The following is a 21971-nucleotide window of genomic DNA, read 5'->3' as shown; positions in this document are numbered from 1 at the left end:
CGGGAGCGTCGCCAACCCGACCGAGGCTTCCTCCTCCCGGCTTGGATCTCTTGGCCGGACGGCTCCGACCCCGTTCCCTTCTTCCTCCTCCCTTTGTACTTTGGCCCCGGGGGCGGGAGGCAGAGGTGGAGGGTGGAGTTTCACTTTTTTCCGCTCTTCTCCCTCCTGCAGGAAACAGCATCAGATGACGCGGACGGCAGCACCGCTCCCCTCCCGGAGGCTCCGGGCGGCGGGGCCGGGGAAGTTCCTAAGTAGGCGGGCGAGGAGAGAGCAGAGGGAGGGGTAGGGCAGCCCCGGACGCCCATCTCAGCAGGCTTTAGGATCCGGGAAGAAAAGCCCCGGGCTGGCCGCGCCGTTGCCTGGGATGGAGGCTGTCTCTGCCAAGGACGGGTTGTCCCGGGCACTCTGCATCCGCAAAACGGGATGAAGAACCGGATTTGGGAGTGGGGCGAACCTGAGTCTGGTCTTGGCTACCAGGTTGCAGGGTTGTGTGACCCATCCTCTCAAAGCTTCATTCTCTTCTTCTCTGAAATGGGTATAAGAAGCTCGGGTTGGCGGGGGACTTGGGGGGTGGGCTGGAGGAGAGAAGGAACTGGCTGCGCCTCAGGCTCTGGAAGAGGTTGTCTAAGACTCTCGTCTTCTCCCTCACCTGGGAAACAATCCACTTCCCATGCGCTTCCCCAGCGGGCGGAAGCCGGGCACTGTTGTCCCGAATCCTGCCCAGTGACTGGATTCAGAATAGCCGCAGGCTAAGGTTGAGCCTAATTGCCTTGAGCCTGTCACTTTAAGAAAGACGACACGATCCTGTTTTGACTACTCCTGCCTGTGGCAGAGGATCGCTCTCAACACACTATGTCTGAACTCTGACTCGGAAGTAGAGGCTGCTCGCCATTTGAGACACCGTGACGTTAGTGGCCCAGCACTAAAAGGGGCGGGCCGAGAGGGGCGTGCTACGGGAGCGCAGAATTATCGCTGTGGCCCTGGGGAGTCCACGCCTGCACACTTTTCCGCGCCCCCTGTAACTCATTGGAAGAGCTTTACGCCAATTACTCCGCCGCTACCCAGTGTCCAATTATTCCTTCGGTTCCTCCCAGTGGACTTCCCTAGGTTGGCCACGCCTGCGTATGAGCATGCGCTCAATCCCTTCCAGTTTGGGGACCGTCGGGCCCTTAGACTCCGCCCAAAGGGCCCTCCCCGCTTCTCAACTTGCCACCACTATCCTGCGCTTGCGCATTCATGCCGTTAGGCTTTCCTTTTCCGGGTCTCAACTGGGCCCGTCGGCGCATGCGCCACTGCAGGCTGGCGGCTCGCAGCTCCTTCTTCCGGCCTCCCCTTGGGCCAGCACCGGCAGCAGCGGGGCGAGCGCCGAGCCCGAGGCGAGTGACCTGTGACCCCGGAAGTGGACCTCGGGGTCCCGGGGCTCTCCCCGGGCCGGAGCCGAGGGAGCCGTCGCCTCCGCCCCCGGAACACCCACCCCACGCCCACTTCTGTATGCCGCCGGCGGGTGCCCGGCCCGTGCCCTCCGCCCGCCTGCCGGCTCGGCTCCTCGGAGCAGTTCTGGGCCGGGGGTAGGGGCCCGGACCCGCCCCTGATGCGGCCCCACCCCCGCGCCCAGGCCTTGTGCCGCTGACTGCCCCGCAGGCCCCGGCCCCGCCCCCTGTCCGCACCCCTGCCCCACTGACCATTCTCCCCCGCCGGGGGAGGTCATGGCGTGAGCGCGGGGCCAGGCCCCGGGGCCCTCGCGCGCCAAGCGGGGCATGGGCCGGGGGCCGCCCCCATGAGGGTCCCGGGAGGGGAGCGCGCGCAGCAGCGGCGGGGCCATGGGGTCGCAGGTGTTGCAGATCCTGCGCCAGGGGGTGTGGGCCTCGCTCACCGGCGGTTGGTTCTTCGACCCGCACCAGAGTACCTTCTCCAACTGTTTCCACCTCTATGTATGGATCTTCTTGCTCACCTTTCCCTTCTTGCTGTACATGGTGAGACGCCGCCGCTGCCTGGAGCTCCCGCCGGGGAGGGGAGGGCGAGATGGCATGGGAGGGGGCGGCCTGGCAACCTTCAGGGCTGCACCTGGGGCGCTGGGGTGTGGGGAGAGGAATGGCTGCAGAGTTTGGGGGTGTGTGGAGGTGAGGCCAAATTCTTCCTTTTCTGAGCTGGGTGACCTTGAGCCCCTCGCTTAGTCTACCAGTTTCCACTGAAATGGAAAACGGGGTTCTTTGACAGGATTTCTGTGGTAGTTGCACAGCGTGTGAGGAAGTTTTCTTGTGTATTTGTGGACTTAGCCGTGACATGGGTGGTTGGTGTATCCACGGAGGGAGAGGCTGTGCAGGAAGGGGGAAGGGACCTCACCTGCTGCCTGCCTCCAGGTCCTGCCCCCCAGCCTGCTGGTGGCTGGTGTGTACTGCCTTGTGGTGGCTGTCATCTTTGCAACCATCAAGACCGTGAACTATCGGCTACATGCCATGTTTGATCAGGGTGAGATTGTGGAGAAACGCAACTCTACGATGGGAGACCCTGAGGAGGAGCCTGCCCAGGGGGACAGCAGTCCGCCCAGGTGGGTGGAGCAGGGGCTGGATTGGTCCTTGGGTCTGAGCTTTGGAAGATGGTGGAGGGGTTTCTAGAACGTTGGGCAGTTGTTCTGTGGTTGGCTGTGTAATTACAAAGGTTCCCTTGAGAAGGTAGGATCTGTGGGGAAGGGAAGGGGAGTTGTAGATAAAGACGGGAAGTTACATTAGAGCTGCTGTTTTTCACTTCCAGGGACCCAGGAGTGGAGATGACGGTATTTCGGAAAGTGAGTTCCACACCCCCAGTACGCTGCAGCTCCCAGCATTCTGTGTTTGGCTTCAATCAGGTCTCGGTGAGTGGTCCTGGCCCTTAGCCCTCAAACCTTCCCCTTCTCACCCGGGAGGGGGGCCCTACCACAGGTACGTCCTGCACCTACTTCTTTTTCTCTTTGCTCTCTCATGTCTTCCTCTGTCTGCTCAGGAGCTGCTGCCCCGGATGGAAGACTCTGGGCCCCTCAGAGGTAGGTGGGTGCTACTCAGGATGGAGGGTGGGTTGGGGGATGGGATGGCACGTGGGTGCTATGGGGTCTTATTGCTGATGTGTTTGGGGTCACGACTGTAGACATTAAGGAGCTGGTGCGGGAGCAGGGCAGTAACAACGTGATCGTGACCTCAGCCGACCGGGAGATGCTGAAGCTTAGCTCACAGGAGAAACTGAGTGAGTGGACGTGATGGGGCTGGGACTTGCGGGTAACCAGTTATCTTTTCTTTTAGTTGCCCCAACTTCTCCATCCTGGGGCTCCCTGTGTGCTCCTGGATGGGGCCTTGTCAGCCTCTTGCTCAGGCTGAGTTCTCAAGGAAATCAGAGGCCATAAGACCCCTAGCCCACGGTTCATGTTGCAGGCTGCCGTTCTCTCATTCTCCAATCTCTTTTTCTTTGGACAGTTGGAGACCTTCCCCAGACGCCCCCGGGGGCTGCCGCAGACCCCTCCCTCCCCAGCACGGACTCTTCAGAGCATTCTCCCCTGGCTGGCGACGGAGCACCCTGGAGTATGAGCAGCGTGGCTGACACGCCCATGAGCCCCTTACTGAAGGGGAGCCTCAGCCAGGAGCTGAGCAAGAGCTTCCTGACCCTGACCCGGCCTGACCGGGCCCTGGTGCGGACCAGCAGTCGGCGGGATCAACGCCGGGGCTACCAGCCCCTGGACCGGCGGGGCTCGGGCGAGCCCATGCCCCAGAAAGCTGACTCTTCCGATTCCTGCTTCAGCGGCACTGACAGGGAGACGCTGAGCAGCTTCAAAAGTGAGAAGACCAATTCCACTCACCTGGACAGCCCCACGGGTGGGCCGGCCCCCGAGGGCAGTGACACAGACCCACCCTCGGAGGCTGAGCTGCCGGCCTCCCCTGATGCTGGGGTCCCTTCAGACGACACCCTGCGCTCCTTTGACACAGTCATTGGAGCAGGGACGCCACCGGGCCCGGCCGAGCCGCTCCTGGTTGTTAGGCCCAAGGACTTGGCCCTGCTGCGGCCCAGCAAACGGCGGCCACCCATTCGGAGACACTCCCCGCCCAGCCGTGCCCCTCACCGGCCCCTGCTCGAGGGCGGGGGATTCTTTGAGGATGAGGACACCAGCGAGGGGAGCGAGCTGAGCCCGGCGTCCAGCCTGCGCTCACAGCACCGCTACAGCACTGACAGCTCCTCATCCACCTCTTGCTACTCCCCTGAGAGCTCCCGGGGCACGGCAGGGGTGCCCCGGAAGCGGCGGGCCCCCCACGGGGCTGAGGATGGGGCCGCCGTGCCCCCTAAGCGACCCTATGGGACCCAGCGGACTCCCAGCACCGCCAGCGCCAAAACGCATGCCCGGGTGCTAAGCATGGATGGGGCGGGGGGTGATGTTCTCAGGGCCCCCCTGGCTGGCTCCAAGGCTGAGCTGGAGGCCCAGGCGGGGGTGGAGTTGGCCGCTGGGGAATCCACTGTGCTGCCCGCCGAGGCCTGCAGGGGACCCGCTGCCAACCAACCTGGCTGGCGGGGGGAGCTGCAGGAGGAAGGAGCCGTGGGGGGAGGTGAGTAGCGGCCTCGGGTAGAGGAGGCGTGGGGGTTTGGGTTTGGGCAGAGGACACTGGCGTGGAGCCAGTTAGAGTCTGCTTGGCCTGTCTCAGGCAGCAGGTGGCTGAGGGATGTCTGCCCACCCCGTCAAATCAGTAGGGCAGCAGTGATGGGGAGACTGAGGCTGAGACCGCAGGCACTTGGTGCCAGGTTCTGCGGCTAATACACCTGACACCTGGGCCCCAGGAGGACTCCCAGAACCCACAGTCACCCTCTTGGCCCCCATGGCGTTGGGGGGGATGAGTAGTGTTCTGGTTTCCAGATGAGGAAACCAAGGCAGAGAATGGTTTGGGGCGTGGTTGGGCAAAGCCTGAATTGTGGTCCCATACGGGAGTGCCTGCTCCTTGACTCCGAGCCTCTGCCCTTTGGCTGGGACCTCTCTCTGGGCAGCTGCCGAGGAGTCAGGCAAACGGGACCACTCAAGCAACGTGAGGCGGACCCAGGCAATCCGCAGGCGCCACAATGCAGGCAGCAACCCCACACCACCGGCCTCCGTCATGGGTTCACCCCCCAGGTAAATGCCCTGCCAGTGAGTCTGAGGGGGCGGGCAGCTGGCTCTCGGTGATACTGACCATGCTTCCCCCTTCAGCAGCCTGCAGGAGGCTCAGCGGGGCCGGGCAGCCTCTCACTCGCGGGCACTGACGCTGCCCTCTGCCCTGCACTTTGCCTCCTCGCTGCTGCTCACCCGCGCTGGCGCCAACGTGCACGAGGCCTGCACCTTCGACGACACCTCTGAGGGGGCCGTGCACTATTTCTACGACGAGAGTGGTGAGCTCCTCTCTCTCTCTGGGTCCTGGGTCCTGTGTCACAGTGTCTGACTCCAGCTGACCGGAGCCACCTCCATCCCAGCAGCCCCAGTGCCCACTCCCTGAGTGCTGACAGCTCCCGGGCCCTGTGGTGAGCGCTTTCCCTGGGCTGCCGAGTGTCCCCCTTGCAGTTCCTCTGGGGCCTGGGTGTTCTCATCCTTGCTCTGCTGATGAGGAGATGGAAACGCAGCTGGCCGGGGAACTCTCCTGATGTCTCGTGCTGAAGCCCAAGGCGAGCTGACTGCCAGGCTGGGCTCTTGACCCTTAGGCCCACACTTTCCAGCTCTAGGCCCCCGGGGGCTGGGCTGCTGGCCCAGGCACACGGAGCACAGAATTCTTTCTCACCTGCTGGTTCTGATGGCCACGCTGCTCGGGTCTCGGTGCTCCTGTCCCTGACACATTGCATCTTCTCCCCACCTCCGCCCAGGTGTGCGGCGGTCCTACACCTTTGGTCTGGCTGGAGGGGGCTACGAGAACCCCGTAGGGCAGCAGGGGGAGCAGGCAGCCAACGGAGCCTGGTGAGTTGCCAAGCTTGACCTCTCCCGTCTAGTGGCCCAGGGTGCTGCCGTTTCCAGGGAGCACCCCAAGCCTGGTGTTCTTTTCCTGTGCTGCGTTGGGTCCGGGGCAGATCAGAAGCTCTGAAGGGGGATTGGTGGGAGCAGTACAGGGTAGGCCAACGGGTCTCTCAGGTCCCTGGCTTCAGGATACTTCCAGAGGGAGGAAGGCACAGGAGTGGGAGGTGCCTCTGCCCGCCGCTGCCTCTCGACCTCAGTGCTCCCTGTGGGCATTTGGGACAACCTCCGCCTTGGCCCTGGTGCTCACGGCTACCACTCCTACAGGGACCGCCACTCACACTCCTCCAGTTTCCACTCGGCCGATGTCCCTGAGGCAGCAGGTGGTCTGAACCTACTGCAGCCGCGGCCTGTGGTGCTGCAGGGCATGCAGGTGCGGCGGGTGCCGCTGGAGATCCCGGAGGTGAGGAGCGGGACGCACAGTGGGGGCAGCTTGCCGAACTTACCCAGGCACCCGGAGCGGGGCAGTGTCCATTGCTCTGAATGAGGGCTACTGGGTAGGCAGCGTCTGCCCTGACTTTTGGTGGCAGGCAGGGGGTGACAGCCTCATTCAACAAATGTGTGCGGAGTAGCCTCTTTACACTGGAGGAGTTAGAGGTGATGGGGGAGCAATGGGTGTTAGCAACGACGTCTGCGAAGGTTGCGTTTAAGTTTCCTGAGCAGTGACTGCGTGCCAAGCCCCGCCACCCGGGGTTTCCCCTGGTTCCCTCGGTATAAGCGTCGATAATTTTCTTTCACTCCCGGAAGCGTCCTTGCCTAGACTGTCATTCCGTGGTCAGCCTAGTAACGACAGAAGCGCTGACAGTGCGCGAAGCCCAGACTTCGAGCATGAAGGGTAGCCACAGTGGGAGCACCCATGCTGCTAACGAGCCCACAGACACACCCTGGGCAACAGCCTGAAGCCCCTCGTGCCCCTTTCTGCTGCGTTTTTCCTTAATTGTCACACGCGAGTGGCTGCATTGTCCTCGTTACACAGCTGACGGCCATTCCAGAGGGCAGGGGCCTTTTTGGATCCCCCTTGCATCCTCAGAACTCAGCACTGAGCCGGGTCCACAGCGTGTCCCCTGAATATCTGTGGAGTGAAGGGATAAAAGGCCGAGAGTTGGCCCCGGCCTTACAGTGCTGGCTTTAGCACCCTGGCCCGTGAAGTGGTTAGAGTGATGGCAGCTGGCTTGGTCTGGGGGCACATGGGTAGCATCTGCCCAGAGTCCCAAAAGATAAAGTGGTTCTCACCTAGCCCAGGAAGAGGCAGGAGGTTCTGCCTGAATGGAGCAGACAGACACGGGGGTTAGTAAACAACACCTGGGAGCCACCGAGCCGTGGCCTGGGATCCTGAGAAAGGAGTGGGCCCCTGTGATGGAGCTCGAGCAGGTCAGAGGGCCACTAGAGGGCCGCTAGCTGGTGGGCAGAGGGCTTTCTGTGCTGAAGGAAAACGGCCAGCCAGGGCAGCGTGCACTGGGGGGGCGGTGGGGCTGACGGCCACGGCTGTGGGGGCTGCAGTTTGACCTGCCGGACCAGGACTCCCTGCACGAATCCCAGGAGCAGACGCTAATGGAGGAGGCGCCGCCCCGTGCCCAGCACAGCTACAAGTACTGGCTTCTTCCCGGCCGTTGGACCTCTGTGCGCTACGAGCGGCTGGCCCTGCTGGCCCTGCTGGACCGGTGAGTGCCCCACTGGGCCTCAGCCCCCAGCCTCCGGGGCTCCCTGAGCCTGAGGAGCTGTCAGCACCTCAGGACCGGACTGTGGGGAGCTGAGGGTGCATTGGGCTGGTCTGCAGCGGGGTTGCTGTAGGTTTCTCTGGGGGCAGAGGGTGGCAAGTAGGTGGGATTCGAGAAATCCCTCGCCCCCAAGGTCTGCTCAAAGGATTTCTGCTGAGTTCATTGTTTTCATGTGTTTCTGTATTGGACTTGGTTTGAAATTGGGTTTTAGAGCCTAAAAAAGCTAACGAGTCGTTCATCTCACCCTTCCCGTTCCTCAGAGGGGAAGCTGAGACCCAGGGAATTCAGATGACTTTTGTGGTCTGTTGTGGAGGACTTGGGTCTCAAGCCCACGTCCTGGCTTCCTGTTGGTCCTGTGACCTGGTGTCAGTTAGGTGCCATTGTGTGTGATCTGGTGTTGGTCGGGTGCCGGCTGCGTGTGATCTGGTAGGTCGGCTGCCAACTGTGTGTGACCTGGTAGGTCCGGTGGTAACTGTATGTGGCCCTGTCGGTCGGCTGCTGGCTGTGTGGGTCCCGGTTGGTTGGGTGTGAGCTGTGTGTGACCCGGTGGCAGTCGTGTGCCAGCTGCGTGTGACCTGGTAGATCAGATGCTGGCTGTGTGTGGCCTGATTGGTCGGGTGCCGGCTGTGTGTGATCTGGTGTTGGTCAGGTGCTGGCTGTGTGTGGCCTGGTTGGTCAGGTGCCAGCTGTATGCGATCTGGTGCTGGTCAGGTGCTGGCTGTGTGCAATCTGGTGTTGGTCAGGTGCCAGGTGTGTGTGCGATGTGGTGTTGATCGGGTGACAGCTGTGTGTGATCTAGTGTTGGTCAGGTGCTGGCTGTGAGTGATCTGGTGTTAGTCAGGTGCCGGCTGTGTGTGACTTGGTAGATCAGGTGCCGGCTGTGTGTGACCTGGTCTCGGGTGCCGGCTGTGTGTGACCCGGTCATTGGGTGCTGGCTGTGTGTGGCCTGGTTGGTCGGGGTGTCAGCTGTGTGTGACCTGGTTAGTTGGGTGCCGGCTGTGCGTGAGTTGCTTGCCCACTGTGGTGTGCATGATGTCGCCATGTTTGCAGTTACCTGTCAGGCTGAGCTGGAGATGGGAAGTCCCAGAAGCGATGGTGCTTGGAGTCTCAGTATCTGGAGAGGGCAAAGATTGAGAGGCAGGGGAGAAACCAAGATGGCTTCCGGGAGTGCGTGCGTGCTAGGCTTGTCCTTGAGAGCTTGTAGGTTTGGGTATTCAGAGGCTGAGAGGCTGGCCTGGGCAGAGGCCTGGCAGTGGGCCTTTATGGCAGGACCCTGTCTCCCTGCTCCGCCATCATCTCTTGCACCACTCACGGGGTGGGGCAGTGTGTACCTTGACTCAGCTGTCTCTGCAGGACGCGGGGGATGGTGGAGAACATTTTTGGTGTCGGGCTGAGCAGTCTTGTCGCCTTCCTGGGCTACCTGTTGCTGCTCAAGGGCTTCTTCACGGACATCTGGGTCTTCCAGTTCTGCCTGGTCATCGCCTCCTGCCAGTACTCCTTGCTCAAGGTCAGGCTGCCCCCGTCTTCTGCCCCTCCTGCCTCTTTGCAGACTCCCCTTCCCACTCCCCTAGCTTGGAGGTGTGTGAGCTAGAAAGCTAAGATGCTTGAGATCCTTTGTAGCCAACCGCCTATTTTCTAGATAAGAAAACTGAGCCCCAAGATAGTTCAGGCCTTGCCCTGTTCACTCATAGTTGCCCAGTGGTGGCACTGAGCAGGTCCTGGGGCCCTTGACCCTCCTGTGGGCTCGGGCTCTTTGCCAATGTGGCCCCCGTGTCTTCCAGAGCGTCCAGCCTGATGCTGCATCTCCCATGCACGTGAGTACCCACGGGTCAGCCCTCACCAGGAGGCCCCGGCCCTGGGGAGCCAGGAGAGGGCAAGGGCAGGTCTCCTCGCTCTCCATCGCTCTGCTGGGCTCTGTCCCCATCTTGGACCCTGGGACTGGCCAGGGTCGTGGGATGTGTGCACGTCTGGGTGTTTGCACGTGCCGTGCCTGTGGGGGCGCTGGGGGTCCGGCTCCTCACGGTCCGGCTCCCCAGGGCCACAACTGGGTGATTGCGTACAGCCGGCCTGTCTACTTCTGCATCTGTTGCCTGCTCATCTGGCTGCTGGACGCCCTGGGCTCGGCCCAGCCCTTCCCACCTGTCTCCCTCTATGGCCTCACGCTCTTCTCCGCCTCCTTCTTCTTCTGTGCCCGTGACGTGGCCGCTGGTGAGGCTGGGCAGGGCCGGGGTGGCGCGGGAGTGAGGCCCCACGTTGGGCCAGGAGGAGGCAGCAGGCTGACCAGGCCTTCGCCTCTCCCCACCAGTGTTCACCTTGTGCTTCCCGCTCGTCTTCCTCCTGGGCCTCCTGCCCCAGGTCAACACTTGCCTCATGTACCTGCTGGAGCAGATAGATATGCACGGCTTTGGGGGCACAGGTATTGAGCCCACAGAGCTCTGGGGACCAGGGCCTGGTGGGGCCCACAGACTGGACCTGTGGCTCCAGCCTTTGCTGAACTGCTCTCATTTGTCCCAGGGATTCAAGAGCCCTGGGTCTCCAACCTGCTTTAGCAAGTGGTTTAAGTCCGAGAATGCTAGACACCCTGAAAGGGCTGGGGAAGCAGGACTGTGGGGAGCAGAGAGCACTGGGCTGGGGGTGACGTCCAGGGAAGCCTCTGGGAGGTGAGGTGGTGGCAGGACAGGGGTAAGGGGGCATGCTAGCAGGTAAGTACAGGTGAGAGTGGGGTTTTATCTATTTTATCCCACCATGCAGCTGCTACCAGCCCGCTCACCGCGGTCTTCAGCCTCTCCCGCAGTCTGCTGGCTGCTGCCCTGCTCTACGGCTTCTGCCTTGGGGCCATCAAGGTAGGGGGCCTGGGGAATGGGGGCGTGCTGGGGGCCGTGGGAGTGGTTGGGACCGGGCCGTGAGTTGAGCTCAGCTGTTGCTTCTCACTTGGGGGCACCCCCTGCCCCCGCGCTTATCCTCACCTGCCTTGACCAGCATGGGTTCTCTTCCCAGACTCCTTGGCCGGACCAGCACGTCCCCGTCCTCTTTTCAGTCTTCTGTGGCCTCCTGGTGGCGCTGTCTTATCACCTGAGCCGGCAGAGCAGCGACCCCACCGTGCTCTGGTCTGTGCCTGCATGTGCCTGTCTGTGCGTGCTCTGGGGGGCGGTCTGGGTCTGCGCATGTGCCTGTGACCGATGGACCCCGGGGCCTGTGGGAGGAGGGGAGGCCTCTGGGCCCAGACCTGTGACCCTGCGTCACCCACCCCAGGTCACTGATCCGGAGCAAGCTCTTCCCCGAGTTGGAGGAGCGGAGCTTGGAGACGGCCCGGGCTGAGCCCCCAGACCCGCTGCCAGACAAGATGCGCCAGTCGGTGGTAAGCGGGCGGGGTGTGGGGTGGTAAGGGGGCGGAGTATGGGGTTCAAGTGGGGTGGTGGCATGGGAGCTGGGGGTGTGGCCATCCCCGAGGTGGCGGGCACTAAGCTGTCTCTCTCGGGGCTGCAGCGTGAAGTCCTGCACTCGGACCTGGTGATGTGCATGGTGATCGCTGTGCTCACCTTCGCCATCAGCGCCAGCACCGTCTTTATCGCTTTGAAGGTTGGTGTGGTCACCCCCCACCATGGCCTTTCCAGGCACCCGCTTGACTTCAGGGCCCTGGGCAGCCATGGCCCATGCCCAGGCGGCCCTGGGGCTCGGGGCCTGCGCCCCTTGGCTGACTGCCTGGCCTCTCCCTCTCACAGTCGGTGCTGGGATTCGTGCTGTACGCACTGGCTGGGGCCGTGGGCTTCTTCACACATTACCTGCTGCCACAGCTCCGCAAACAGCTGCCCTGGTTCTGCCTCTCGCAGCCTGTGCTGAAGCCGCTGGAGTACAGCCAGTACGAAGTGCGCGGTGAGTGTCCACCCTTGGCTGGGAGCCTCCACGCCCCACACTCCTGCCCCGGCCGCCGGGCCCCCAGGCTGGAGCCAGCCTGAGGAGACGGCCGCCTGAGGAGTGCCAGCAGGAGGCGGTCTCTGCCCATGGTATCCTGTAGGCAGGGGTGCTGGCCCACTAGCCCCTGTTGCCGCTAAGCAGCTCTCAGTGTGCCCCTGCTCAGCCCTGCTCTGCTCGTACCTGGCCTGCTTTGCCCTTTTTCTGTCTTCTTTGCTGTTTCTGAGGAGATGAAAGAAGTAGAATTCCAGCGCTCTGAAGGGACTTCTAAGGAGTCCTGGTGGCACAGGATTAAGTGCTCAGCTGCTAACCGAAAGGTTGCTGGTTCGAACCCACCAGCTGCTCCACAGGAAAAAGACGTGGCAGCACTGTTCTCATAAAGATTAGAGCCTTGGAAATCCTGCGGGGCAGTTCTACTCTGTCCTAGAGGATCGTGGCTATGAGTCAGAATCAACTCGACGGCAGTGGGTCCTTTAAAAGGGACCTTTTGTCAGGAAGAGCAAAGTGGCTCTGCAGACAATGTCTGCCCGGCACATGTCTTCTTTTGGACTATGCAGTAGATAAACTGTGGGCCCACGTTTAACATCTAGATTTGTTACATGAAGATCTCTGTTCCTTTTTTTTTTTTTAAACAATTGACAGATTGTCCCCACTGGGCCAGCCTCCCCACATGGCAGCAACCAGCTGGAGCCCAGTGGCAGTGGCCCCTTCAGGAGGGCCCTGCAACTCTGCTCCTGCGTCCTGGTCCTGCGGTACGTGGCCCTGGCCTGGCTCCTGTGGGCGTTTTAGGCTTCCCTGTCAGCCTTTTTCTTCATAGAGAGCAAAACGAGGCGAAAAGCCCCTGCCCAGAGACCCTGCCAGCTAAGTAGCAGAGGCCTCGATGGCATGTGGAGCCCCGCCCCTGCCCGGGGCATGTTGCCAGAGAGCAACCCCCTGGCGCCCAAAGTCTAGGGACCCAGAACAGCACAGCCTGTGGCTTGGCCACCCTCCTAGGTCCCTCCTGAGAGTGTGTCCATCTGGCCCCACAGCGGCTGGGCTTCAGGGTCCCCAGGAGGGTAGTGCAGAAGGCAGGGTGCTGGCCACAGTCTAGCCTTCTCCTTGCAGGTGCTGCACAGGTGATGTGGTTTGAGAAGCTGTACGCTGGCCTGCAGTGTGTGGAGAAGTACCTCATCTACCCCGCCGTGGTGCTCAATGCCCTCACAGTGGATGCCCACACTGTCATCAGCCACCCGGACAAGTTCTGCCTCTAGTGAGGACTGCCCCCAGCCCCCGCCCGCCTTTACTAGTCCTCGGGTCACTGCAACACATAGGGAAACTGAGGACCAGAGAAGGCATGAGACCCACCTAAAGTTGCCCAGCGAGCTACAGTAGAACCCCAGGTTCCTGACGCTTCTTACTGAAGCCATTGTTTCTTTCAAAGCAAATGTGCCTGCTTTTACCTTCTGTTGGGGGGTGCAGAGATGAGGAGTCCCTGGCCTGAAAGCAGGGGCAGCCCAGCAGAGCCCAGGCTAGGTTTCTGTTGGGCCAGGGCAGTTGAGGAGTGGGGCACCCAGCCCCTTGCTTCCCTACCTTCCACGGCCCCTAATGCCTGACCTTCACCCCCAGCTGCCGGGCACTGCTGATGACTGTGGCTGGGCTGAAGCTGCTGCGCTCAGCCTTCTGCTGCCCACCCCAGCAGTACCTGACTTTGGCCTTCACCGTCCTGCTCTTCCACTTCGACTACCCGCGCCTTTCCCAGGGGTTTCTGCTCGACTACTTCCTCATGTCCTTGCTCTGCAGCAAGGTGAGCTGTGCGCAGCCCAGACCCTAGAGTGTGGGACTGCAGAAGAGCTCTTCTGCCCCCTTGTGTTGGGGGAGACCCTCCGCAGGCCCTGTGGCCTGGCGGCCGCTGCTGGTGTGAGCCTCGCCTGGGCCCATGCAGCAGCTCTGTGGGTGGATAGCCGCCATCCTCTCAGAGGACATGGAAGCTTCAAGAGGTTCAGCCACCTGCCTCAGGGCTTCGGGATTTGAGCCAAGGCCTGTCTGACCCCAAAGCCATCTCTCTGGATCACTGCCCTGACCACTTTCTTCATCAGCTGTTAGAACAGTCAGGACGGGCCTTGTCTTCTGGGTGCCAGCCTCTGAGCTCTGCCGCCACTGTCATGGCCCTTTGGGGCTCTGCCCACCTGCAGGCTATGGGGTTCCCTGATTGGGGCTGGGGCCACTTTGGACAAAGGGCCATGACCCACATTTCTGGAGGCACGCAGTAGTGCCGGGGACCCCGGTGCAGGCCTGGGCTTTTCGCTCACTCAGGCGGGCTTTCTCTTCTAGTTTTCTGACTGGCCTAGGAGGGTGGAGACCCGACTGTGTTTTCTCTAGGCCAGGGCCTGTGATTGTCCCTTGATTTTCAGTACCACTAACTGAGTGGCATGACTTGGGGAAGTAATGTATCTTCTCTGCCTTCACCGAATTTCAACTTCCTTGTCCGTAAAATGGGCATAATAGGGCCCTCCGAGGGTGGTGGTGAGGATTAAATGGCTAGTACTAAGAGGGTCATTCAGTCTGGGATTGTTAATGGTATTTGGTTTCTGGAGCCAGGTCCACAGAAAGAGGGCTAAGCATGATCTTGAGCTTGACCTTCTTGTGGGCGGCCAGCGGGTAGCCTGGGAGCAGGGCTCTGTGTGGTCCCTAGGGCTCTGAATGGGCCTGGAATCGGGGATGTTGGCAGAGCCCACTTCCATGAGCAACCCTGGTGTCTTTATCTCCTTCTCTCCTGCCAGCTATGGGACCTGCTGTACAAGCTGCGTTTTGTGCTGACCTACATCGCGCCCTGGCAGATCACCTGGGGCTCGGCCTTCCATGCTTTTGCCCAGCCCTTCGCTGTGCCACGTACCCAGCCCAGCCCTGCTGTTGGGGCTGGGGTACAGGGAGGGCAATGGTCTAGGGAGGGCGGGCAGGATGGGGCGGGGCAGGCAGGGGTCAAAGGGCAGGGAGGGTGGCTGGAGGGTCCTGCATGCCTACTGCCTCCTTGACTCGTGCCCAGACTCGGCCATGCTGTTCGTCCAGGCCCTGCTCTCGGCGCTCTTCTCCACTCCGCTCAACCCCCTGCTGGGCAGTGCTGTCTTCATCATGTCCTACGCGCGGCCCCTGAAGTTCTGGGAGCGCGACTACAAGTAAGTCCCCCAGGGACAGGGTGGGCGTGGTACCCCAAGGGACCCTGCGTGGAGCAGGCCTGCCAGGTGGGAGGGGTGTGGGAGGAAGGAAATTCCGGCTGGGCAGGGCCTTGGAAGGGGCCAGCAGTGGGCGTGTGAGGCTTCGGCATGGCAGGGACACTTGAGGTGGAGGGATCCGAGGGGGCAAACTCAGCAGGTCCAAGCTTCAGGCTCACCCCAGAGGCAGTCGGGCCTCGTGTGGTTCTGGGTGAGTCCCCTGTGTCATGTCTCAGCCTTCTCGTCTGGGTAAGGGGCTGTCCTGGCAGCTGCTTCACAGCATGGGGTGTGGGCTGCAGAGAACTTGGGTAGAGCAGGGGCAGAGAGGAAGTGGGGTCAGGGTGGCAGGACTGTCACCTGACCTGGCAGCCTCACCGTCACCACAACCGTGCTGTGCCTCCCTGCTCCCTGAATAGCACTAAACGTGTGGATCATTCCAACACCCGCCTGGTCACACAGCTGGACCGGAACCCCGGTGGGTACTCAGCCATCCAGGGGGCTCTGGGATGGGGCCTTCCCCGGGGACAGAGCTTTGCTCATTTGTCACTTTGTCCGTCTGTCTCTGTCTGCCCCGGGCCCCAGGCGCGGACGACAACAACCTCAACTCCATCTTTTACGAGCACTTGACACGCTCGCTGCAGCACACACTGTGTGGGGACCTGGTGCTGGGCCGCTGGGGCAACTACAGCCCCGGAGACTGCTTCGTCCTGGCTTCTGACTACCTCAACGCCCTGGTGCACCTCATCGAGGTCGGCAATGGTCTCGTCACCTTCCAGCTGCGTGGTCTGGAGTTCCGGGGTGAGCGCAGGGCCGAGCTCGGGCAGCAGGTGGGGTTGGGGCCCTGTGCAGGTGCTATGTGTCACGGTGTGTGATGCTGGAGTCGTGTCCAGCCAGCTCTGGCCTGCCGGTGGCCTAAGGCAGGGCCCTCTCCGCCCCGGGCTCCCAGTCTGAACAGTGAGGTGGGGGCTCTTGGCTGAGCCCTGACCCTGCCCTGACTTGGGTCCGTCGTGACTGCCCAGGTTGTCATGGTGAAGGCTTGGCCTGGAGCTCTGGGGTCTCATGGCAACCCTCACCGGCCTGCTCTCTGCTCAGGCACAACCCCCTGGTGCGTGAGCCAGCGCTTCACCTTCAGGGAAGACGTACGTGTCAGCTGCCCACTTCTGAAAGGGCAGAAGGCTCTGAGCACAGCTCGTGAGTGCCATGACCTTGAGCAAGTCACTTCTCTTTGAGCTTCAGTTGCAACCCCTACAGACGAAGGACCACATCTCCCCTGCCACATGGCTGCTTGCTGACTCGTGTTAATCCACTCACTGAGTCATGTTCACTGCCCACCTGATGTGGCTGAGTGCGGGCTCAGCGCCGGGGACAGGAGCCGAGGAAGGGGGCTTACAGCCTAGCGGAAAGACTTACGTTAGAAAGGATTCCACAGAAAAGTACCATAGCAGGTGCAGAGGAGAGGCACCTGGTACTGAGTCCCCCCCCGAGAGGAGATGTGACTTCGTCGGGGCACCAGGAAGGCTTTCTTGAGGAGTTGATAGTGGAGCTAAAGGCTGAAGGATGAGCAGGGGAGGGAGAAGAATATTCCCGCTGAGTGAGCAGCATGTGGATGGGCCCGGGGCAGGAGAGACTGGGAGGAGTGTGGTGAGAGGTGAGGCTAGACGGGTGGGCTGGGCCTGTGCCTCACAGGGCTGGGGGCTGTGGGCCTCAGGAAAAGCTGCGCCTTGAGTGACTCTTAAGGAGAGGGGAGCTTTGGGAGCAGGAATGAGCCTCCCACTCGGGAGCACAGGTGTTATAGGGGCCAGAGGGTGGGAGTCCTCATGGTGCAAGCTGTAGCCCAGCTGAAGCCGGGGCTTGACTTCCTCTGGCCAGGAGAGGCCAGCGAGGTGTCCCCTGGGGCCTAGCCCAGGGCCTGAGGCTGAAGAGATGGAGGTGGAGGTGGAAGTGGGGCCGAGCCATGGAAACAAGGACGGGCTAGCTGCCGGCATCACTGAGTACTTAGACAAGCCAGGCAGTAGGTCAGGTACTTAACGTCACGCCGTCTCACCTAATCCTCCCCATGACCTTGGAGGGGAGTGACACTCCCCTTTTGCAAATGAGGAAGCTGAGGTGCAGAGAGGCCGTGTAGCTTACCCAAGATCACACAGTGCAAAACTAAGAGCCGGATCGGAGGTTGGAGCCCAGAGAGCCTGACTGGGGCAAGTGTGTGTCTTCTCTGCTCTCCTGCCTGGGAGCCCTGGAGGAGGGAGGCCGAGTCCTCTTGGGGAAGGGCCCAGAACATTAAGCCACTTGGCCCGGCTCACACAGAGTCTTGGGGTACAGAGTGGATGGCGGGAGGCCTCGAATGCCATGCTGAGGTACCCACCAGGCAGGCAGGTGTCTCCTTTTGGCCCCTGACTGGGCCCCCTCCCCCCCAGGCACGTACTGCCAGCAGCGTGAGGTGGAGGCCATCACGGAGGGCGTGGAGGAGGATGAAGGCTGCTGCTGCTGTGAGCCAGGCCACCTGCCGCGGGTCCTGTCCTTCAATGCCGCCTTCGGGCAGCGCTGGCTGGCCTGGGAGGTGACGGCCAGCAAGTACGTGCTGGAGGGCTACAGCATCAGCGACAACAATGCTGCCTCTATGCTGCAGGTCTTTGACCTCCGCAAGATCCTCATCACCTACTACGTCAAGGTAGGGCAGCGGGAGCGCGCCTGCCCACCCTGAGCGTCGGTTTTGTCCAAGGGAAGTGAAGGCCTCAGAGTTGAAACGTCCTTCATGGTGCCCTCTCCTGACTGGCCACAGGGGCCCCAGTGGCTCGTGCGCTCTGATGATGGGGTGCCTAGGGTCAGGGGCTCCCATTACCCAAGGAGGCTTGCCTGAGGCGGTGAGCACTGGGGGCAGGTGGCATCGCATCTGTGGTCCCTCGGCCAGGCTGCTGGTGCAGGAGGGCAGCTGTTGAGGCCAGCCTTGCAGACACCGCCCACACCGCACGCGGCATTGTCAAGACATGACGATGACGGTGACAGTGATGGTGTGAATAGAGAGTATAGGAGCAGCTGTGCACCCCTGGTGCTTGCCGTGGGGCGTGCTGTGGTCTAAGCCCCTCCTGGCCTCCCAGAGGCCCTGCCTGTCACAGGTGTGGAGGAGACTGGCTGGCAGTTGTCGTTAGGTGTGGTTGGGTTGGTTCCAGCTCCTAGCGGCCCTGGGTACAACAGAACGAAACACTGCCCCATCCTGCGCCATCCTCACAATCGTTGCTATGTTTGAGCCCATTGTTGCAGCCACTGCATCAGGCCATCCTCACAATCGTTGCTATGTTTGAGCCCATTGTTGCAGCCACTGTGTCAGTCCATCTCATTGAGGGTCTTCCTGTGTTTCACTGACCCTCTAGTAAGCATAATATCCTTCTCTAGGGATTGGTATCTCCTGAGAACATGTCCAAAGTATGTGAGACGAAGTCTTGCCATCCTTGTTTTTAGGGAGCGTTCTGGCTGTACTTCTTCCAAGACAGGTTTGTCTGTTCCCTAGGCAGTGCGTAGTATATTCGGTATTCTCTGCCAGCATTATAACTCAAAAGCATCAGTTTTCCTTTGGTGTTCCTTCCTCATCGTGCAGCTTCCGCGTGCACATGAGGCCACTGAAAACACCACGGCTTGGGGCACGTGCGCCTGAGTTCTTCCAGAGGTGGAGGGATGTGCCTGAGGCCCTGAATTAGGAGAAAGTGGCAGAGTCAGCCTTGAACGCAGACCCACCAACTCAGCCCCTGGGCTTCCTCCCTCAGCCTGGGGCTCCAAGCCAGCCTGAGGGTCTCAGACCTCTTGGGGGGCAAGGTTGATGAGGTACAGTGGGGGACCCAGAAAGAGCCTTGGACTAGGGGCTTTTTTCCCCAGTGGGGCATCCTGGGAAAGTACTCCCTTTGCTGAGCCTCAGTTTACCCCTGTGAAAAACAGGGATGGTTGCATTCTGTGAGATGGCAGGGCCAATGAGGCTTCGTGCCCCCAGGGTGAGGGCACTGTGGGAGTTGGGTGGGGGGGGGGTGATCAGTCCAGGCCCCCGTACACCTTCTTAGCATTGCATTGGGGCTCCCCATGTGGGGCCTGGAGGGCTGACCTGTTGGGGCTCCGGTGAGCCCACCTGCTTGGGCGTCTCTCTGGGACCATCCTACGCACCCCTGGCTGTCACTTTACTTCCCGAGGACATCCCATCCATGTCACACAGTAATTTCTCCCTCATTCCTCTGTCTTCCAACCACTCTTGGGGGGGGCTTGTGGTCCCCACACTCCCACTTCACCAAGAAGGAGGCTCTGGTCAGAGAGGGACACTCCCAGCCCCCAGTCACCCAGGGGTCATCGCCTGCCCACCCTCACCCATCTCAAGAGAGGTGTGCTCTTGGCGTGGGTCACCCTGCCTGCCACAAGCCCCACTTCAGGCCAGTGTCCCCTCATTAATGGGCCCCAGGTACCCAGCCAGGGTATTGTCCTGTGGGGAGGCAGACTGAGACGTTGCTGAGGGCGAGGGCTGGACACCTGCAGGTGAAGACACGGAGAGTGGGGTGAAGTTTGAAGCAGAGGTGGGGGCTGTGAGGTGGAGCCTGGGGAGGCATGTGGGAGCACTGTGGACCTGGGGCAGTGTGGCAGAGGTGTGTGTGCCCCTTCTAGGCAGGCAGCCTCATGCCCTCACCAGGCCCCTTGGCACCTTGCCCTCTGCCCAGGAGTCACTAAGCACAGTTGGGTTAGGCTCGGTCACACATCTGTGGCCACAGAGACACTAGCCTCAACATCCACCTGCAGCCAGGCCTTGGCACTCTTGGCGTCCCCTCCACTTCCCCCGGCCCAGGCATGGTCCTTACCATGTTGATCTCTCAGTAGCCCTTGGAAGAGGCAGGGCCGTGTCACTGGCCCCTTGTACAGCTAAGGAAAACGAGGCTCAGCCCCGTGGCTGCAGTCAGGTGTGGATGAGAGCAGAACCAACTGCCACCAAGCCTGGGCTGGTGCTGGAATCCCGGCTCCACCTCCCTGTCCCTGGCCTCTGCCTGGGTCTCCCCTTCCTCCTGTGGGCACTGCTGATCCCACAGAACTCCCTCACACCTCGAGGGAGAAGACGTTGACCACCAGGGGAGAGGATACGTGGTTGTGCTACCTGCCCGCAGGGAGCCTCGGGCAGAGTCTGGCCTCTGAGCCTCTGTTGCCTCACTTGTGAGTTGGAACTCTAAGAGGGTGGGTGTGAGGAGTAACCAGAGCCGTCCACTCGGGACCCTCTGAACAGAGCCCGGTTGGCAGCCTTGGTCGGGTCTACCTTTTTCTCCTGGAATCTTCCTGCCGCACTGTCCCAGGATAACCCGTCTCAGAACGACAGCGTTGGCGAAAGCTTATCAAGCACAGTGTGTGCCAGGCTGGCTCCCTGGCCCCTCAGGTTTTCTGGATCGTCTTGGGGGCTGTGGTGGGGCCTGGACAAGAAGGGCAGGCTGGAGCTGCTCCCTGGCCATTCTGTTCTACTCACCCCCACTCACCTCTGGTCCCCCTGCCTCTCAGTAAGGGACAGCCCAGCCCTCCCCTTCCCAGGCTAGGCACCCACCTGCCCGTGGCCAAGGTGGCGCTGGGGCTGCCAGGCAAGCTCCCACGTGTAGGAACTGATGGGGCCCACCTTGCAGCCATCCCGCCATGGCCCCCAGGAGCTGTTTGAGCCCCCCGCCAGCTCTTCCAGCTTGCACCCTGGTCATTTTGTCCAGGCTCTTGGCCCCTCCACACCCTTGCTGGCCCCCTGATGGGCTGGGTGCTGTCCCCTTGTTGCCAGCTGTGTCCCCTCCCCAGCCCTGGACTTCCACACCTCTCACCCAGGCGGAGAGCCAGCTCCTCTGCTCCATCCTGGGGTGGCACACAGGATCCCAGTTACCTTGCTGGCCGCCAGCTGCCAGCCCTACACATCTGTCCATCCTGGCTGCACCAGCTCCTCATCTTCAAGCGCACCTCTCCACTTCCCCACGTCCTGCTTAGAAGCCCGCAGGGGCTCTTAAGAGGGGACCCAGGGGCGGTGAAGGGCTACTGGCCTACAGGCAGCCCTTCTCCCTCAGCCACCCTTTCTGGGCCCTGGAGGTCTGAAGCCCACAGAGTCATGGTGCTGACAGTCCCAGGGCCTGAGCCCCACTGCCCTGCTGTGTGACTGGGGCAGGTCTGTCATCTCTCTGAGCCTCAGCGTTCCTTACTGACGGGGACCTTCCTGGGTGGTGTGAGTATCACGCACGTGCTGTGTGAGGCCCGTGCCACAGGCCAGGACCCTCTGTGGATGCAGCTCTCAGGCCTCCTTCCTGGCCCGGGGTGAGGAGCAAGTGCCCTTGTGGCTTCAGGGAGCTGAAGTGGGACCGACAGAGTGGACATCCTAGGGGAGAAGCCTCTACCCTGAAGCTGTCTCCTCCAGAAGCCAGGGTCAGTGAGAAGTGCCATTGGCCCCAGGGCCCAGCGCTGTCCCCAGTCCTGAACCTGCCATTCTCTCCAGAGCATCATCTATTACGTGAGTCGCTCGCCGAAGCTGGAGGCGTGGCTGAGCCACGAGGGCATTGCAGCGGCTCTGCGGCCCGTGCGGGCGCCTGGCTATGCCGACTCGGACCCCACCTTCTCACTGAGCGTGGATGAGGACTATGACCTGCGGCTCTCAGGCCTCTCGCTGCCCTCTTTCTGTGCGGTGCACCTCGAGTGGATCCAGCACTGCGCCTCCCGGCGCGGCCAGGTCCGCCACCACTCCTGGGGCTGCCCACCTGGTTCCGGGGACCTGGGTGCATCCCCTTCCATTCCTCACCCTTCCTGGGTGGGCGCCCCCATCCTGACCCTCCCCTGGCTTGAGCCCCAGCCCCACCCCCAGTTCCCTGCCCCAGGTCTGAGCCAGGCTCTGGGGATGGGGTCCCTGTTTCACAGCCCATGGACCAGGACTGGAACTCGCCGCTGGTCACGCTGTGTTTTGGTCTGTGTGTGCTGGGCCGTCGGGCCCTGGGGACGGCCTCACACAGTATGTCTGCCAGGTGGGTGCCCACAGGTCCAGCCAGGCCTGGTGCTTTCCCCTCCCCACTCCGTGAGGAGCTCTGGGCCACCCCTCTCGGCCTGGAGCCCTACATCCCCACCCCCTCCACCTCTCCTCTCCTCTTCCTCTCTACATCTCCTCACCTCCCCCAACCTCGCCTCACCTCTCCCCTACTTCTCCTC

The 21971-nt window shown here is 61.7% G+C and overlaps 1 protein-coding gene across 1 annotated transcript in view; it reads left to right on the top strand.

Moving 5' to 3' along the window:
* Nucleotides 1-1820: 1820 nt before the first annotated feature.
* PCNX3 (pecanex 3) overlaps nucleotides 1821-21971 on the top strand; it is a 23017-nt gene continuing 2866 nt past the window's right edge. Inside the window, exons 1-29 of the mRNA XM_004383728.2 lie at nucleotides 1821-1973; nucleotides 2361-2548; nucleotides 2752-2851; nucleotides 2980-3019; nucleotides 3121-3216; nucleotides 3444-4562; nucleotides 4996-5119; nucleotides 5195-5373; nucleotides 5839-5929; nucleotides 6251-6386; nucleotides 7523-7644; nucleotides 9055-9208; nucleotides 9483-9515; nucleotides 9738-9909; nucleotides 10007-10117; nucleotides 10453-10544; nucleotides 10699-10808; nucleotides 10954-11059; nucleotides 11188-11280; nucleotides 11424-11574; nucleotides 12718-12862; nucleotides 13219-13396; nucleotides 14373-14481; nucleotides 14636-14765; nucleotides 15218-15276; nucleotides 15384-15599; nucleotides 17216-17469; nucleotides 21271-21501; nucleotides 21687-21790. Coding sequence (XP_004383785.1) covers nucleotides 1821-1973; nucleotides 2361-2548; nucleotides 2752-2851; nucleotides 2980-3019; nucleotides 3121-3216; nucleotides 3444-4562; nucleotides 4996-5119; nucleotides 5195-5373; nucleotides 5839-5929; nucleotides 6251-6386; nucleotides 7523-7644; nucleotides 9055-9208; nucleotides 9483-9515; nucleotides 9738-9909; nucleotides 10007-10117; nucleotides 10453-10544; nucleotides 10699-10808; nucleotides 10954-11059; nucleotides 11188-11280; nucleotides 11424-11574; nucleotides 12718-12862; nucleotides 13219-13396; nucleotides 14373-14481; nucleotides 14636-14765; nucleotides 15218-15276; nucleotides 15384-15599; nucleotides 17216-17469; nucleotides 21271-21501; nucleotides 21687-21790 — 4796 coding nt within the window. The remainder of the gene's footprint in view (nucleotides 1974-2360; nucleotides 2549-2751; nucleotides 2852-2979; nucleotides 3020-3120; nucleotides 3217-3443; nucleotides 4563-4995; nucleotides 5120-5194; nucleotides 5374-5838; nucleotides 5930-6250; nucleotides 6387-7522; nucleotides 7645-9054; nucleotides 9209-9482; nucleotides 9516-9737; nucleotides 9910-10006; nucleotides 10118-10452; nucleotides 10545-10698; nucleotides 10809-10953; nucleotides 11060-11187; nucleotides 11281-11423; nucleotides 11575-12717; nucleotides 12863-13218; nucleotides 13397-14372; nucleotides 14482-14635; nucleotides 14766-15217; nucleotides 15277-15383; nucleotides 15600-17215; nucleotides 17470-21270; nucleotides 21502-21686; nucleotides 21791-21971) is intronic.

The sequence above is a fragment of the Trichechus manatus genome, unplaced genomic scaffold (genome assembly GCF_000243295.1).
Source record: "Trichechus manatus latirostris isolate Lorelei unplaced genomic scaffold, TriManLat1.0 scaffold00113, whole genome shotgun sequence".
Lineage (NCBI taxonomy): Eukaryota > Metazoa > Chordata > Mammalia > Sirenia > Trichechidae > Trichechus > Trichechus manatus.
This window is presented reverse-complemented; position numbering and strand designations above follow the sequence as displayed.